Source organism: Aphelocoma coerulescens, chromosome 5 (genome assembly GCF_041296385.1).
Source record: "Aphelocoma coerulescens isolate FSJ_1873_10779 chromosome 5, UR_Acoe_1.0, whole genome shotgun sequence".
Lineage (NCBI taxonomy): Eukaryota > Metazoa > Chordata > Aves > Passeriformes > Corvidae > Aphelocoma > Aphelocoma coerulescens.
The window spans coordinates 44,799,876-44,817,794 of NC_091019.1; the positions used below are offsets into that span (position 1 = coordinate 44,799,876).

Genomic DNA, 17,919 nt, shown 5'->3' on the forward strand with positions numbered 1-17,919 from the left:
TTGCCGGGGCGGCGGGGCGGGCTGTCCGCCGGAAGCACCGGCGGCCGCGGCAGCGGATGGAGGCTGAGCCGGAGCGAGCGGAGGCGCCGCGGCGGGGCGGCGTCGCCGGGGTGAGCGGGCCCGGGCCCGGGGCGGGCCCAGCCTCTGCGAGCGGGGGCTCCGGGGCCTTGAACCGCGGTCCGTTCGCGGCCCGGGGCGGGTGCGGGGCCGGCGGCCCGGCTGCCGTGCGGCGGAAGGGCCGAGCAGCTCGGCCGGGGCGGGCCGGCCGGCAGGCGGCTGCGGGGCTCACACCTGCGGCAAGGGATCCCTCTGCGCTGTGAGGGCACCGCGCCTCGCTGCGGGGCGGGGCGCGACGGTAGAGCCGTGCCTTGGCGTTCTGCCGCCTGCAGTGAAACTGCTTTGTCAGTAACTGTGTGTCCTCTGCTCCTTCGTGTTTCCCCCTGTACTACAGGTACTAAAGATGGGCCGTCGAGCCCGCCAAGACCTCTTTGGAGATGAAAATCTCAGCAGGAAGAATTCTCCGTCTGCTTCTCTTGGAGAGGTGGGTGTCCTGTCAGGATGACTTGTCTGTTATCCCGCTGGTGTCTCCAGTGGAGAATTATTAATTTCTTCTGAGATTCGTTCCTGCATGGTGTGTTTTGCACTTTGAATTTTGTCCTTAGATTTGGGACTCATACGACTGCCCTGTCCCTTTCCTGGTGTTGCCCTTTGTATAATAGTTTCCACAAAGGGTCCTATCTAGGGCTATGGCTTCTCATGTGTCAAGTATGGAAAGTAGTATCATACAGGACTGAGGCCTGTCCCTCCTGTTCGTGCATATCTTCCTGATATTTTAATTCCTAGAATTAAAATATGAGAATGCACATAATTTTGTGACCAGTTTTGCCACCATCTATGGTAGCAAGTCAGAGTACAGGTAAACAGATGCCTTACTTTTGTGCTTTGCTTTGCTAGAGCCAGAGTATCTGACATGGTCTCTATCAAGTTTGTGCAGTGATGCTCTTTTTCCTTTCCTCTGTGCACGGCTACAAAGGTCATGCTAGGAGCCAGCTTTGCAGCATCTGAGACTTTTCCTTGTGGGTAATAATGTGTAAACTCAGCTCCCACTTGTCTTTGGAGGAAAACTTTGGTTCAGAGGCTGTTCTATCAGTACATCTTTAAATGGTAGAAGGGGGTCAGGAACTCCTCTTTCTCAGGAGAGTGAGGCAACATCCTCAAGAATCCAGAAATAGATCTGAACTGTTTCAATTCATTTTTTTGCTTAGTGTTGCAGAATGCTGAAATTCTTCCTGGAAGCTTGCTCTTGGATGCTAGCATGGCTTCTCCACAGGCACCTCCTGCTAGAAGGAGCATCTCTCAAGAAATTACATACCAATTTTGCTCCCTGACACATACCAGAAGGACAAACGGGTCATCAGACTTTGCTTGTTGACAGTGATATTTGCTTAAATGAGGTGATGCTTAACTTTTTGCAATGCCAGTCAATGGTCTCCAGCATACCATATTCTTAGCTTCTTTAAACTGGAAACACATTCTGCTCTGCTGGCCACCCTGGCACCAACTCTGCTTCAGGCTACTCTGTTCAGAGCCCTGGGACCTTCTGTCTTGGAGTGAGTACTCCCTGATTCTCTGTGCAGTGACAAAGCTTTCCTGTTACACTGAGTAGCTGTGTCCCAGACATCTTTGCCAACATGGTTGGGCGGTGGTTTTTCCTTTGATACCCTGCAATGCTGTTGAAAATAGCACTGCTACAGCTTAGCTTACCATAATACCTCATAGAGCAGGCTTTTTTTCTGGAGAAAGTATGCTCTTTTCTTTTGATAGGCATGATGGAGAATCATCTCCCACCTATGCATTCTCCCCTTGGGTATGCTGTAGACATTCAGGATGGATTCTGTGAGGGAATGTGCAGAAGACACAATTTAAGAAATAAAAGTAACCGTGGACCTCATAGGTAAAAAAAGTCTTAAAGAAACCAGGTGGCTTAAGGGCATGTAATCATTAGCTGGCCTCCAGATTAGGGTGTCTCGCTGTCAGATTGTTCTCTTGCTGGAACTGGCCATCCTAGTTCATGGGCAGATTCCCTGGTTTTAAAGAGACCAGGGCATTTTGTGGAGGTACAACTGATGGACTGTAACTTACTGCAGGTGTGCTTGTGCTTAGTGCTCACATCGCAGCCATTACAACAGCTGGGAAGAGATCACAGGGGCTCCAGGCCTTGGGCAACCCTGAAGAAGACGAAGCAATATTTAGTGTTCTGTTTGAAAGCAGTGAGCTTTTCAGCAGCAGAAGATGAGGACTTCCAGGCCTTACAACATTCAAATATGTTACTACTGGGTCTTAACCACCAGAAAGAATAGTTTGTGTCAATAGTCTCCCTTCAGACAGATCTTTGTTGTTAAATGTTTGTGTTAATCGAAAACCGTGGAGCTACTGGAATAAAGACAAAATCCACTATAAATAACCCTCAATCTTTTCCTTTGCTCCAAAATTGGAGGCTTTTTATACATGACCATATTTGTTACCAAAGTGAGCATTTAACAGAACCAATATTGTTTTGTCCATCACCCTAGACTGGCAATCACCATTTACTTTTCTGGAAGCTTGGCCTTGGCTTGCTGCTAAGTGTTGGGGTCAGCTGTTACAATGAATGTCTCATTCAGCCATCTAGTCATCTTGAAACTTTTATAAGAAATCTTCCCAAAAGAAATTCAAAATTAAAAAAAAACAGTCCTTTTTTATTTTTTTCCTGGAACTGGCAGTAGTGGAGTAGGCCCCATGTAATTAATTTCAGCATAGAAGGTTTTATTCTTATTACTAATGTTGAAGACAAAGATGTTTGTCTTAAACCTTTGCCACATTTACACCCCTCATACGCAGTTTCACATTCAGGTTGGTGATTTTGGCTTCAGAGGTTCCTCAGAGTTTTAAAACTGGTTTAATTCACCTTTACTCTTTAATTTTTTTTTTTAAATCCCATGCCAATCCACCCAGTTTCCACCCATTGCAAATTTCTAGTATGAGCATACCATTTGTGCTATTGTTCTGGTCTTTTCATGACACGGAGAAGCATCCAGGAAGTGTTTTCCAGTCAGAGTAGCTTGCTTGAAGGAAGCAAAAAGTACCTCTCTATCCATGTTTCAATATTTGGGCTTATTACAAGGAAATTCACTTAGAGAGGTGAACAATTAATGTAATTAAAAAGATCTTTATTTTGAAGTCAATAGGCAAATCATCTGACTTGGAGCATAGATCTTATCAGGTTACTGCTGCTCTCTGCTTGGCCTGGGCCCTCTCTTCCAAAAGAGACTCCAGTTACTCTATACAACAAATGTGTTGTTAAAACCCCCTTCCCCAGGGCATAGTTGTAATGTCTTGTGCCTTGTAGCCTAATATAGTTCCCCCAAGCTCTATGAAAACACTATGATTAGTATTTTTTCAGCGCCTGTTGTATGTGTCTCCCACAAGAATATTCTTAACTACAGCAGCAAATCTGTAATTCCTCTGCCCAAATCTCTATTTGATAATTCCCATTCTGTGTGGAAGTACCTGCATTATCTTCAGATGTAGAAGGGGCTTGTGAAAGGTCACAAAGCTCACACTCTGCCATCTGACATGCAGAGCATTCCTGCCTTTTCAGAAGTACAAGTACTGACAAACAACACTGCAGCTATGTGTTTTTTCACCAGGCAAGAAGGAACATGATTATTTGCTGTAATTGGTGCAGTCGGCACCCTCCTGCAGCAAGGGCTGTGCGTGTTCAGAGCTCCTTGGCAATTTGGCAGGCGCTTCTTGGGCACCCAGGGGAATATGCTGTAAGTGGGAATTCCTAGAGATAAATCTGCTTGCTGCATGCCAGAACTCCACATTTCAAACATTTCATAGGGGTAATTTATCTCTTTTTCCATTGAGAGGCCTTTCCCATCCCCTGGCTTGATGTGGTACACTTACTCATTTTGATGCTATCAAGTTTCTGACAGAATGGGAGAAACTCAAGCTAGTCATGTTATTTGTATAATGGGAGGGACAGATCATATAATGAGATCTGTTAAAGATCTTTGCTATCCCATCCTAACAGGACTTCTGGACACTTTCATAGAGTAAAAGTCAAACCTTTTTCCTGGCTCTAACATCACTGCACCCAACAGCCTGAATGCTGGCTTGATGACATCCATCAGAAGAAGCTGTTTGGCCAGGTTTGGAGCTCTTGATGAGATTGATTTGGAAAGCTGAGTGGAAAAGCCTTTTTAAAAAATGTATCAGCAGATTTTTCCTTTCCTGTTTCTTCTCTCAGGACAAGCGAACTATTTGCTGTTCTGTAAGAAATCTGTATGCAAAAATATTTTACTGTTATTCTACTTCCCCAGTCTATTTTCTCTTTATCCTACAGTGATGTGATCCCCTTGGGACGTTGTCCAAGAGTTCCCTGGTTTCTGCCTCTTACATTCTCAGTATGATTTTGCCAGTGTGTCTCTGGCAACACTCTGTAGATCCTTTGAGTGGAGACTGCCTTGCTAGGCAATGGTCAGCCTAAACGATGAAGGTTTTCCGTATTCCACACAGTATTTCCACACAGGTGGGACAAAATGGCTTTATATCAGGGCATGCCCAAAAATCAAGTTCCTTGCTGGTTCTCTCCACCATATTTTACCACAGCTTGGAGAAAGGCTCTGTGCTTTCACTTGTGAAAGTATGTTCTTCTCTTGTTGTCCTAGCTGGTATTCGTAAGCTTGCTTATGTAGTTGTGGTCCTTGGGTGGTAGTTAAAAAGCATTTCTTGCTGTAAAAAATACCTTATTCCGCAGAGATCCATGTAGACAGACAAAAACTTGGGCCCCGTCCGCTGCATATTGGAAGGATGTTCCCACAGGTGAATTTCACAAAACAGCTATCTGGACTTCCACCACCCAGTTTACAAACACTCCTGGCAGTGATTCTTTAGGCTGACATCCAGGCATTGTTTAAATAGGCCTCCATTACCTAACCCAAATGAATTAAAAAAAAATGCTGAGGGTGAAACCCACGTGGAAGATTGCTCCAAGAAGTGGTTATTTAAATGCTTTCCCAACATGTGTTGCCCAGCTGGATTTTCTTCCATGCTAGTGCAAGTCTGTGCCACTTGGGCTCTGTACATCCAGAGAAGCTTAGGTCCTGTTGGACCCCACAGAAGCCTTTCTGCTTTTGGCTGTGGGAACAAGCAGGCCCTTGGCTGACAGATACACACTTCCAACAGATTTTTACCAGTTGGGCAGATCTGGTTTCATTTGTGCTGCTCATTGGTATGGACATTTTTGTACCTCAGCTGCCCTAATCTGCATGTAGGCTCCCTCTGCTCTTGTCATAGATCATAAGACCAAATGACAGCAAAGACACAAAATGAACTCAGATACCAAACTGCTTCCATCAGAGATACATGCAATTTATGAATCACATAGCTTCTGTGTTCTATGGGAGAGATGATGCAGTCCAGAAGAAAAGTCAGGTGGGTTAGTGGAGTGTTTCCAGCCATCCCATGCATACTCTTGGTAAAGGGTCATAGGTCAATCTTGGATACTCTAGATTCTCCCTCTGAGCTATTCTGAACACTGTGATTTGTAGAATAGCATAGAGATTATTGGGTTCTTAATTGCCTCCTTGCATTTGGTGCCTAACAGCACAGTTGTTGCCACTGCTGGTGCTGACAGTCTGCTCATCTAAAAGGCTCTTGACCAGTTTGCAACTTCCACCGTGACTAACAGGCTGATTTCTTGAGTTACTTATCTACCCCACAACTAAGCTGCTCCCTTATACTACAGTGTTAGCTAAAGATCATCTGCTGAAGCTAATACTGTTGTCAGCTATGCCTATCTTATGCTAACTGCTACAGCTTTTGCTCTTCGGGAGAATCTGATGTTGCCTTGAGAAACAGTAGCTTCTGAAAAAAGGGCTGTAGCCTGCTACAGTGTATAACCCCTGGTGTGACTGGTCCAGCATCAATTCTGGTCTCTGGCATGGCTGCAGTGACTCTCCATATGAATCTTTCTAGCATCCTACACACCTGAATAATTTGGGTTTTATCATGCTATAGGGAGGATGAACTAAGTCTGTATCTTCTTGCTCACATTTTTTTTTTTCTTCTTCAAGTATCACAGTTGGTATATGCATAAATGACTGGATATAAAATGTTACAATGGTGGGAACAACTTTGTGCTTTGTCAAGAGAATAAGGTTGCAAAGCATGTGCTGCAGGACAGCCATAAATGTCAATCTTCAAGCCTATTTTGTGCAGGCTTCCATAGTGCTTCCTTTTAACTTCTTTCTCTCCTTTTCCCTCCTGACCCTTCTAGGATGAAGACTCTCAGGAAAAAGTTGACCATGTAAGACTAGAGGCTTTCTAGGTAGATGCTGGCTCCTCTGAAGGGGACTAGTAGGATTAACCTGTTGTGTGTCTGGAGACTACCTTAAGAAGGTACTCTAGTACTGGAGAATAATATAAAGTTTGCTTTGGATGCAGTACCTTTCCTGCATCCTCTGTTTCTGTTGCTGACAGGTTTTTAATTATCTTTGTAACAGCTGCTCTTATCAGCTGCTGCATCTTGTTTTGAGGTCACAGATGTGTATGTGGCCACTGGAAAGATGCTCTATTTTCATTTAGAAGTCAGGGCAGCAATTAGCTAATAGAGTACAAAACCTGACTGAACCTAGATTGCTGTCCAGTATGGTTAGCTTGCTCTTATAACAGTTGTCTTCAGGGATGATGAACTCTTGCTGGTGCCCCAGAGGAGAGGGCCAGCCAGTAGTAACAAGGACATGTGCCTTTGTATTTTCTATAAGTCTTTTTATTGCACCAGCACTGAATGCCAGAATCTGTAGTTAATAGGATGTCATAGTGCTTCTTACCAGGCTCCTATTACACACAGAGAAGAAATACACATATCCTTTCTGATCCTGTAGCAAAACTAAAATACATCTCAGCATTCATTTAGCATTAGAAGCCAGGATGATCCCATTCAGAACAACTTGAGAACTTCTACCTGTTTCTGTTGAAGTCTTTGGGCTAATTGCCTTGCACTTTTCCTAACCATGGAATTGGTGTTGCCCAGTTTCTCCTGCCTAGAGTTGCTGTCTGTATATGTAAGACAATTAAAACACCCTCTCCTGTGCTCTTAATTCCTTCTGCTGAAGGACCACTCCAGTACTGGTAGCATAGTAGATTCATCTGTGAAATTTAAAGCCCAGAAAAGAAACCCGTATCACCCATCTCATTAATTCTGGCCTCAGAAGGATATGCTCATCACAAGGAGTACAGACTATGCAGATTAGCTCAGTTTTCTCTTGGTAGTGCAAGAGATGATATTGTAAAAAAGATCCACTGGGTTTATTTGGCAGGGATGGATGGTTCAGGACTATGCCCAGAGCACTTTTCCATTTATCAGGCAAAGAGACCTCCCACTGATGGGTATAGTTTTGGGGACTGGTTGCCTAATAGAAATTTTTACTGATAATTGATCTAATCTTCCCCCCCTGCCTCGCTGGAACCAGTCCTTACAGTCATTTCCCTGGAACTAATTCCACCTCCATACAGTGCCCTAAATCATTGATTCCCAAGGTCTGCTGTTGAGTGCTGACTGGTCACATGCCACAGGCGCCTTCTTGCTTCTGGCTGCTAAATTTCATTAAAATAACTATACTGATGTGACTCTTCCACATGAACAATTGTTGCTTCAGGGATGTTATGCAATGGTGCCTGGCAAGGAGATTTTACTTATTAATAGGGGATCCCTGCTTTGAAAACCCTCTTGTTTGGGTAATTCCTGTGTCCTTTATTCAGGCTTATGCTCTTAAGCATCACAGTCACACTTTATAGTATTTTTCCATTTGTAAAAGTTTGTAAATAGTATAAAATGGTTAACTGAGTGTTCAGAAATCTGACTGATCAGTAGGCTGCTTGTAACTTAATACTACTGTATGCTTACAAACTTCTCTAAATTGTGTCATAAGTCTCTTCCAAATCAATTGTTAATGGAACTTTATAATATAAAGTGTGATTCAAATCTTATTGTGGTATATCCCTCCCTTAGTCATTGCCTGGCCAAGCTGAAATACTTGGCTTCTTGAATCATTTGTCCGAAGTTGGCCCCTTCGACCCCTGATGGCTCATATAACCCTTCTCTGAACTCCCTTTGGGCTTTGCTGAGTGTTACAATCTGAACTCTTCCTGGATTTGGTCCCTTTCCTCTTGTGGTGCTGAAGATAACTTTGTAGCTGCCTGAATGCTAACAAACAGCCCCATCTGGGTTGTCAATGTGAACATACCTGCTGAAGTCCTGCCCTCCAGCCATCTGCCCACTCTGAAATATGTTTTGCATCCTTTGGCAAACCACTCATCTTGCATCTGAATTTTTGCCAGCTGAATCACTCATTTGGCTGCACCTTCCAAGACTGCCTGGGATATTTAGCCAAAGGCTGTAAGGCCGATCAATGGTATAATAAAGGGTGTATCCTAATATTTTAGTTAATTTGCAGAGGCAGAATAAGCAGGAGTATGACTGTGGTTGTGAGCCAAGATTTTGCTGGGTTCTTTTCCTGGCTTTGCCATGGATTTGCTTTAGGGCCTTGGAGAAGTCCCTCCACTAGTTATTTAGTCCCTAACTGAAAGAAAAGCTAGAGCTTTATGCAGAAGCACTGTGGATATTCCCTAAATAGACGCACAGGGGGATTTAGATGCCTTATCCTCATAACAAAATCCATATCCAGTACTGGGTGCCTGCATAATATGTAGATAATCTCAGGATGGGCTGGTGGATCTATTGGGATGGTAAAGAGTGGCTGGGAATGGGAGTGTGTCTGAAAGCCTGTCCTTCTGTGGAGTTCTGGCCCCATTCTGAGAGTTCTGGGAGCGCATGTCCTTGCACTGCTAATGAGAGACCCTGATCCCCATCCTGTGTTTTCTAGCCTTCAGAAGTAGAGCTGGGCTTTTCCTTGCCTTCAGAGACCTCCAGATCCTGAATTAGCAGATGTTCATTTCAGTGTTGAAACCTCATGCTTTAGACAAAGAGATTAAACTGGCCATCTCCTTTCTAAGCTGGGAAACGCTGATTTTATTGTCCTCTTCCTTCTCTGAGAAAGATGTAGCAAGTAATGTTTTCCACCTCTGTAGAGAATATTATATATAATGACAAGGCTATGAGCTGTTCTGAGTCTGAGAAGGTTCTCAGTCCTTTCTCCTGAAGCCGTTCTGCTTTGCAAATGGAGCCAAAAGAATTTTGGTACCATAGGGAAGGACTTTCTAACTGAAGGTAACAACATTTGAGTGGGAAGACATTTGTTCAGCTGGGAGTCTATGAATGAGTCCAGCTGGGACCTCATCCTCTAGTTGTGCTTTGGTAGACATGCCATAGGTAGTCTCAAGGTCCTTCATGGACTAAAACCAGGGACAGCACCTGATTCCTGATCCTTATACAGGTGGATGCTTGCCTCTGTGGCTCTATATCACTTGGTGTTTGAGTGACAACACACTTAAAGGCAACAATTGGAAGGAGGATTTGAAGATCTGACCTTTCCCGAGGGGGCACTGAAGTCCTTTTGTAGTTCTAGTTGCCAGTGCTTTTAAAACATTTGGGTGGGAAAATGGGCTGTTGCATTTTAGGTTAAGACAACATGTCAGGAACAATTGTTCTCATTGAATGTTTGTTGGAAGAGCAACTATAAAAAAAATGTAAGTACCTCAAATATAAAGCCTATTGTGTTCTTACATTGCTAGGTCTCCCAGTTGGGTGGGGTTGTTTGAGTGAGTGTACTTGCATCCTAAAATACAGTGCAGAATGATGTGGAGATCCCCTGGTGAGAAGCAACCCGCACTCTACCTGGGGAGGTACCAGCTTGGTTACCAGAAGTACCTGAAACAAGACAATTTCCAGACTTGAGCTGACTCACATGGATCCTGCTTGCAGGTGTGTCTGCACCTGTGGTGTAGACATGGCCTGGGGCTTGATATGATCAGGGCCTTTAATCAGAGCGGTATTTTCCTGACCCAGTTCTTACCCTTGCACCGTGGTTGGCACCCAGCTCCAAACTATCATTCCATTGTCTGGTCTGGATCTGTGCAGCAGCCACCCCCCAAGTGCTCTCCCCAACATTCCCTGAAACTTAGAAACATGCAAGTGAGGAACCCAGCACCAGCTGTACTCAGCTGAGTGTTGATCAGGAGACCTTATTTGTGTAAAAATAATCACAATGGTTTGGGCACTGTCCTTCCACTCCGGTTTAGAGAGTTCATGACCTAATAAGTCATAATTGTAATGCAGTCAGTTATAGTAATTTCTATATCTACAATTTGCACTGCAATAAGATCTAGAGAGTGGTGGTATATGGCTGGAACAAAAATTTCCTATTGCCAAAGACCTTACAGTCTGACTGCAATATTTTTCTCTAGCATCCTGTTCTCACCTGTGATCTTCAGCTTGTAGAGGAGCCTTCATCAGGGGTAGCTGCATTTTCTGTATGGCACATTGCCAGGGTTCTGCGTTCTTAGGCGTGCAGTTGGAAGTAGGGTGGACTGGCAGTAGATAGCTCTTGAAGCAATTGGCATTTCTGAGAACCTGGGAGGGTTCTCTGAGACAGAATTTCCTGTAGCTATTGCACATTGTGAATGCCCTCCCATTTGCGTGTTTGTCCTGGGCTGAGAATTTGTCCCTCCATGTCCCAGAGCTGTCATCTGTTTTGATTCTTGCATCATGCTAATAAACACCCTCCACCAAAAGGATCCAGCATCCAAGCAAGCATTGGGTTTTTTACCTACTTCCATTTTACAGGGTTTGCATCTTTTTTTCCCAGAGGTCTTCTGGTTGCTTGTAGAAATGCTGGACTCCCAGCCTGTTCCTGGGGACCTCTCATCTGGAAGTTGGCCAGATTCTCCAGGAGGAATCTGAAAAATGCAGCTGAACTTTTGTTCCCTAATTAGGCCAACTTCCCCAGTGTGAGCCCCAGCACTGCATGGCCTGGAGCTCCCCAAGGCCTTGCGCAGCCTCTCTCCTGTGCACCCCGACTGGCTGACCGGCAGGGCAGTTATTTTCAGCTTTCTGAGCTTATCTCCTTGCCTTTTGATGACATCTTCTGAAACAGCTTTTCTAGTCAGCCATGTTTCCCAGCCTTTCTAGTAGTATCCTGCCTGCTTGTCTACCTTGAGGTGGATTAGGGACAATCTCATAGAAAAAAGATTTATTAAAAGCTTTTCCTTTTCCACACATTTATTTCATACTCTGAGTGCTCCTGGACCCACCTCAAGGCAACAAAAGAACTGTAGGAGGTGGAAAGGTAGATGGGAAAATGTCTGACCATATGTAGCATAAAGTAGTAGCAAACTGTTTGAGAAATGTTCGTGTCTAGGAGGGCTGGAGTGGCACTTCCCTGTAACTATGGGTTGTGAGAGGATTCTACCTGGTGACCCCTTGTTCAGAGAATCAGATTGTTGTGTCTTGATTCACTGTTTTCCTGCAGGGGAGAGCAGTAACTCCTGAGGCAGGTTAAGGTGCCAAATGCTGCAAAGGTGACAGCTTTCCTCACAGATGCACGTCAGCTGACAAATAGCGGGTCACTGTTTCAGGAGATCAATTCTTGATAGTTGGTTAACAATATGAACTGCTCCTTTACCTGCTGTGATAGGTGGTAGAGAGTATTTGAAGCCCCCCAGGAACTTTTTCTGTCTCAATAACACTTTCTCTAGTAAAGTCAGTGACTGTGAGAGGGACAGTTTGTGGATGAAATGCAAATCCAGTATTTTCTGCTAGGTATTTAAGACATGCAGAAGCCCTTGGAGGGTATTCATTAAAATCAGAGAGCCAGCAGAGATGGGTTATTCTTTGCAAAAAGCCCAGGCTTGCACAGATTTTGGAATTGATGTGTTTTTGATATCATACATGCTCTGAGATGAGTATAGATTGTTTTATGTGGCTGTTTAGGAGCAGTGGAGCTATTTGACTTACAGCTCCTTAATTGGTAACAATCAAAACTAATTCATCAGGCCTAGTTGTGGAGATTTGCTTTTCCTCAGTCAGGGGAGCCTCTGGCACCTTGCTGGAGAGGAGAATCCTTGAAACTGCCCATACTTCTTTCTTTCCACTCCATGGGCAATACTGGATAAAAACAAGACACCAGCATACTGTGGAAAATGTCACAGTGTTTGTATATTGGAAAATATACATACCTATAGATCCTACATATTTTAGGAGAAATATGACATGATAGAAGAATTGTGTGTCCTCTGTTGCACACTGTCAATGTCATTTGAGTCCCTGCATCCCTGCACAGAGTGCTCAGTGTTTCAAAGGAGTTGTCATGTTGATGAAGGTAAATTAATCCGTATTTCCAGACCCACCTGAGAATCTGAGGGACTTAACATGCCCATAAATCTACCTCTTTTGTGGTAGGTCCTAAAAGAAACTTTGCTGGACCTTCAGGATTCAGAGACACACAGGGTAGTTGCTTCCATGAGGGAAGCAACATCCAGCTGGCACCTTCAGAACTGCAGATGTGATCTGACAAGTAGCCTGGAAATTTCTGCTTTAATGGGGAAGCCAAATTAGAACTTTGCATCTGTCTGATAAGAAAGGGCCTGAAAAACGATAAAGAAGAAGGTAGAGTTTCTACTTTGATGCAAGAGAGATGGAATTCAGGCCAGTCATTTTTCAAAGGAGGAGATAAAATACTGGTTATGGATGTAGTATCAAAGTGTTGGTATGGGAGGTGGCCTGAGAAATCCTGGAAAAATGCCATCACAAAAATTGTGAGCTGAATTTTTGAGAAAAAAGAAACCAACAAAACCCCAAAAAACTCAGACCATGGCAATTTTCCTTGAAAAAGGGGCAATCCGCAGAAACTCAAGTAGAGGAGATCTTCTGGAGATAAAAGACAAAACCAAAGTGGAAAGGCAAATCACAGCAAGTAAGTGATTAGTTAATGTTGTGAAAGAGACTGAGCAGCAAGGGCTGAGAGACAGCACTTGTCAGGAGCTGGTGGAATCTCAGTGTTTTGAACGCTAAACGGTTTGGATGTATAGCTTTGCATTTGGGAACATACATACAAATCTTGCCTAAGGTATAACAGTAGGTACGAACAAGTTCTGATCATTTAAATCCCCCAGTCTTTTTCACCAAAAAGGCATGTTTAGGAGCACATTTGCTGCATTACAGAATGACTGTGCACTCTGTTTGTGCTCTGATCCTTCTGGGATGGATCTGGGTTGATGTTCATCCCACTTTCTTCCTCGAGCTCTTGCTTGCAGCTGCAAAGTCCTTACCTGTCACCATATTATGGCAATACATGACATTGCATTCTCAGTTGTAAATTATGCTGAGGTTTTGGAAATGTGAAAGTATATGAAGGTAAGTTTATTTACTCAACAAAAGTGTATGTGGCATGTGACCTTATTACAGCACTTTCCAGGCAACTAACAAAGAAAAGCTATTTCTCCTCAGCTGACAGTTAACATTACCTTTCCTGTTGCTAGTGCTCCTGTAGGCAATTCAGAAAGAATTACCTGATTTATTGCAAGAGGAATAAAAGACCTGTAGGGGTATATGAGATGTTTGTCAGGGTCTGACAGACATTCAGGGTTGCCCTGTGTGTATGATCAATGGGAACACGTTATAACATTGGCAAGACATTGGAATCAAACCTCTGCATGTCCTGGAGTCGTGCCCTGTGCAAAGACTGGGGCAGTCATTGTCATCACCCTCTTATCTGGTGTGCCCCACTTGAGTTATCTTTGATCTGAAGGCTAGTTTTGATGATGAGTAAATTAAATTGCAGGTGCATTGAAATGCCCTAGAGATGCTGCATTTTCCCTCAGCCTTATGGCCCAGGCTCTTTGGTGTCATTTGTGTATCTCCATGCACCTTTCTGAGGAGTTGTGAGGCTGTGTGTTGGAAACATGGCTTGCTGGCTCTCAGAGGGATACTGTGAGGGGAAAGGGGGTTGTTTGTGTGGGAAGGAGTGTGTTTTTGAGTTAGGGTTGTGTGTAATGGGAATAGGCATGTTTATGTGGGCATGCACACCCATATGTGGTGTGTGTTCCTGCATTTTCCTGGGCTCTGGGTGTGTCCAGATCAACTGAATTCAAAATGCTCCTTTTTTGGCACTGTAGCCTCTTTGGTTTGGCATCTTAAGAATCTGGGGGAATCATTTAAAGATCAGAAAACTCCATTCACTTGGGCCCCTGAAGGCTTCACATTCTGTGACATGGTCATTCCAGTCGACTGAGCTCTGTCCTCTACGGATGAGCCCATATAAGGAGGCTGTTTCCTGCATTTCACGCTCCCTGCCTGTCCCTCTGCCCTCCTGTGCTCCCTTTGCCGAAGAAAGTTGGTATTTTGGGACTGCAGCTCCTGCCTCATTCCTGCTCCCTGTTTATTTTTGGAGGATGACTATTTTTGCTCCTATCAGGGAGCTATGCAGGGTCATGCCCCCTCCCTGCAGCAGGCAGAGGCTGCCCCTGGCAGGGTCTCTTAATTTCCCACACTCACAAACAATGCTTCTACTTCAAGAAATAAACATGGGAGACCCCTACCATCAGGGGTTAGCTCGACCCTGTCCTCATCTGTGGCAAGAGGTGATTTGGCTTTAGCTCAGGGTTGACCCCACCACACATGCAAGGTCCTCTCTGAAGTCAAAACTCCTCAGGAGTCATCCCACTCATTCACTTTCTTAATAAAAGCTGTGGAAGCCACCTGTCCCTCCACAATTCCTTTGCAGTTACCATTTTTTCTCTGTTTTGGGACAGCTTTTACCCAATCATTCTTTCTCATGATGGTCCATTCACAGGTCCCTGTAATCCATCTTTCCTCACTGGGCACCATCAACTGGGAACTATGTAAACTGGGTTAATCTTGCCTCTGCTTTCATCATTGCCTGCCATGCAGAACACTGGAGGCCGTGCTGTACAAAGTGCCTCAGGCTGGGGGAACCAAGCCCAAAACTGTATTTGGCAACAGGTAGCTTCCAAATAGTGGGAATTCATTGCCCTGTTTGAAAATTCCCATCATAAGCCCCAAGCTGAATTCCCATTTTCTCTTGCCATGTGGCAGAGTGTCACACAAGACAATGCAAGAAAATAGCAGGGGATATCTTTAAGCTCCAGATGAATCTAAAGAGATTTCAGTGGTGGCAGTGGTGGGATTCATCCCAAGTAACTCTGGAAGTGTTTGGGTATGGCTCACTGTATCTGAACTTGGCATCTATCCTCCTATTCTAAGCAGTGGACAAAAGCAGACTTCTTAGGAACAATTCCTCATCTAAAACAAGATGTCTAAAACATGCTGTCTCGTACCCTAGGAAAGACATAATGTGATACCTCCCACTGATATGTGGGCAACAGTGATGAACAAGTTCCCAGTGAACCCTATTTTGCCAGGAGAGCACATCCTCTGTGGCTCAGTCTGCTGCTGTACTGTGTGTCCTCAAAAAGTCAAAGGCACGCAGACCTGAAATTTGTCAAGATACTGATTAGGGTGATGCATCTTTTGTTTACAGACATGCTTAAAAACCTGTCCTGTAGTTTATGTCTTCCTTTTATTTTATGAATAAACAGCATTTTAAACACTACCTCTCCATTATTTGGTAAAGTGTTATACATGAGTGTGTGTGGACCTGTGTCTCAATTAGCTTGACTTTGCCTTGACTGGAGCTGTCTGTAACATGTCTCTTCTCTTTATTAAAGGTCCCACCACCTAAACCGCCACGCCGGCAAGGAGGCTGGGCAGATGATCCTGTTCTGGCACCTACCAAGTGAGTCCTCACCTCTTTTCTTATTAAGAGGGACTTAGGTGTGCAATAAAGAAACATCACTAGTTGGACTTTGCTGTCACAGACATTGGAACAGATTTCCTGGTTCTTTTAGATGGTCTCTGTTTCCAATACCAATGTAACTTGTTCAAGCCATTTGAAGTATTGCTCTTGCTTGGTTCCATTGGCTAACTGACTTGGTGAGGCTTAGAATTGTGTACATGTCCCTGTTTGCCAGAGGCAGTGTATTCCTTACCTGGTACAGTGCCTGGAAGGAGTCAGGAACATAATAAGCATGTTAAATGCAGGAGCTAAGGATGGGGGGATTTGACTGGTTCCGTCCTTTCCAGGAGAGTGACACATGACAGCACCACACTGACAAGAGTGCAATGAACACATCAGGATTTAGTGATCAGCCTTGACAGTAAAGGTGAAATTTGTCAATGTTTATGTGTGTATGGGGTTATGGTATAATGGAGATGGATGGAGATGGTCAGCAAGAAGAGGTGGGAGAAAAAAGTATACAAATTGTACAATGTATGTTGAGAAGCCTGGTGCTTATGAAGGACACATAGGACAAAGGAAGTATCTGGACATGGTAATAGAATAGGTATGAAAACTAAAGGACAGTTCAGACTGGGAGGACATTACTTGCTTTCAAATATTTGTGGTTTTCCAAGCTGAGAAATATCTGCTGATGCTGTATTTCGTATTCACAGAGCTGAAGCGCTCAGCCATGGAGTGGTGTGAGATTGCTTGTGTACTTAAAGGCCTATAATAAAAGTATATATGTCTTAATATATACTTTGGAGGACTCTGATTTATGAAAAGTTATGTATTTTCTGAAACTGAGAATGGGTGAGGACATCCAGAAACCTGTTATACAGTCAGTATTTCTTGGGAGGGGAGAAAGCTGGTCTGTATTCTGGGTTAGCCTTTCTGGAAAACAGAACTTTTCTGGGAAAATTAGCACTCTATTTGTCTCTGAAAAATAGTCTGGAAATCTGGAGACTGGAATAAAGATCTCAGCCTGAACTCCTGTTGCTCTCCAGTTTAACCAAGATAATGGTTATTTTTCATAGGCTGGCTGCAGCTAGAAGTTGCCATTGCAAAGATGCATCCACCTCAGGGTATTAAAAAGTGTGACCAATGATACTGGATCTTTGTGGGACCAAGAAGAAGCTTTATGGAAATGTGACAGCAGACAAGAAGGCTGAATTTAATTGTTTAGGAAAAATAAGTTATATAGTTGTTGGTTAGGTGAAGGACTGGAGGTAATACATATGCAGGGCTGTGCCTAATGTGCCCTGAAGGACATTGAACAGGTTCCTAATGTAACAGCACTGTGCCACGTGCTACTTTACCATGTTTTCCATTGTTTGACATTAGCTTTATCCTATAGATTTGCAGCAGTAGCTGTAGGTGGTGCTTCCCCAGCATCTCAACTGCATGGGTTACAAGGCATTGTAGGAGTCTGGAGTAAAGACTTCTATGATGTTGGATGCAGTTCAGCTGGAGAAGCAGAACAGGACACATAGGGTTGCAGACCTTTCTGCCTCTGAGAATCTGCACACGGGGACATGAGACCAAGATGTGCCCCTTGCTCAATCATGCATGTGATATGTCATACCTGACAGTGTTCATTTGTATTAAGGGTTTTTGGAATAAATTTTATGAAGAAGTTTGCTCTGACTTTCTCCAGTCATATGAGGTACAAGGATTTTGTGCAACTAGTTTCCCTGTCTTTTCTTTCCTTCAGCTCTGTATTCTCCCTAAGCTGATCTCTCTTCTTCTCTGCCTTAAAAAAGTCTGAGATGCTGGCCTGTAGGGCTTTCTTTGTGACATATCCCAGGGTAAAGCCTCCATGTGAAATGTCTGAGTCATCGACTGATGTCATACCAGTGTTGCTGTAGCTTTGTTGTTTCTGTTTTCTCAGGCTCTATCTCCCCACAGCTTTTCAACCAATTTGACTCAGTTTGGAACCCCATCAAGTTAACTTGCTCCAAATTCACTAGTGTAGATGGAGTTAGAATAACATGCTTCTGTTGATATATCTGATTTAGGTTTAAACCCTTTTTTGCCAGTGTAACTGAACCTACACTTGGGAATTGTTCTGTTAGAAGTAATTTGATTTTCAGAACTGACAATGTTAAAATCTGAT

The 17,919-nt window shown here is 43.9% G+C and overlaps 1 protein-coding gene across 1 annotated transcript in view; it reads left to right on the top strand.

The window, feature by feature from the left end:
- Nucleotides 1-17,919, top strand: part of IFT43 (intraflagellar transport 43) — a 43,571-nt gene continuing 25,652 nt past the window's right edge. The window contains exons 1-3 of the mRNA XM_069017926.1: nucleotides 1-110; nucleotides 452-541; nucleotides 15,694-15,761. Coding sequence (XP_068874027.1) covers nucleotides 57-110; nucleotides 452-541; nucleotides 15,694-15,761 — 212 coding nt within the window. The 5' untranslated portion in view covers nucleotides 1-56. The remainder of the gene's footprint in view (nucleotides 111-451; nucleotides 542-15,693; nucleotides 15,762-17,919) is intronic.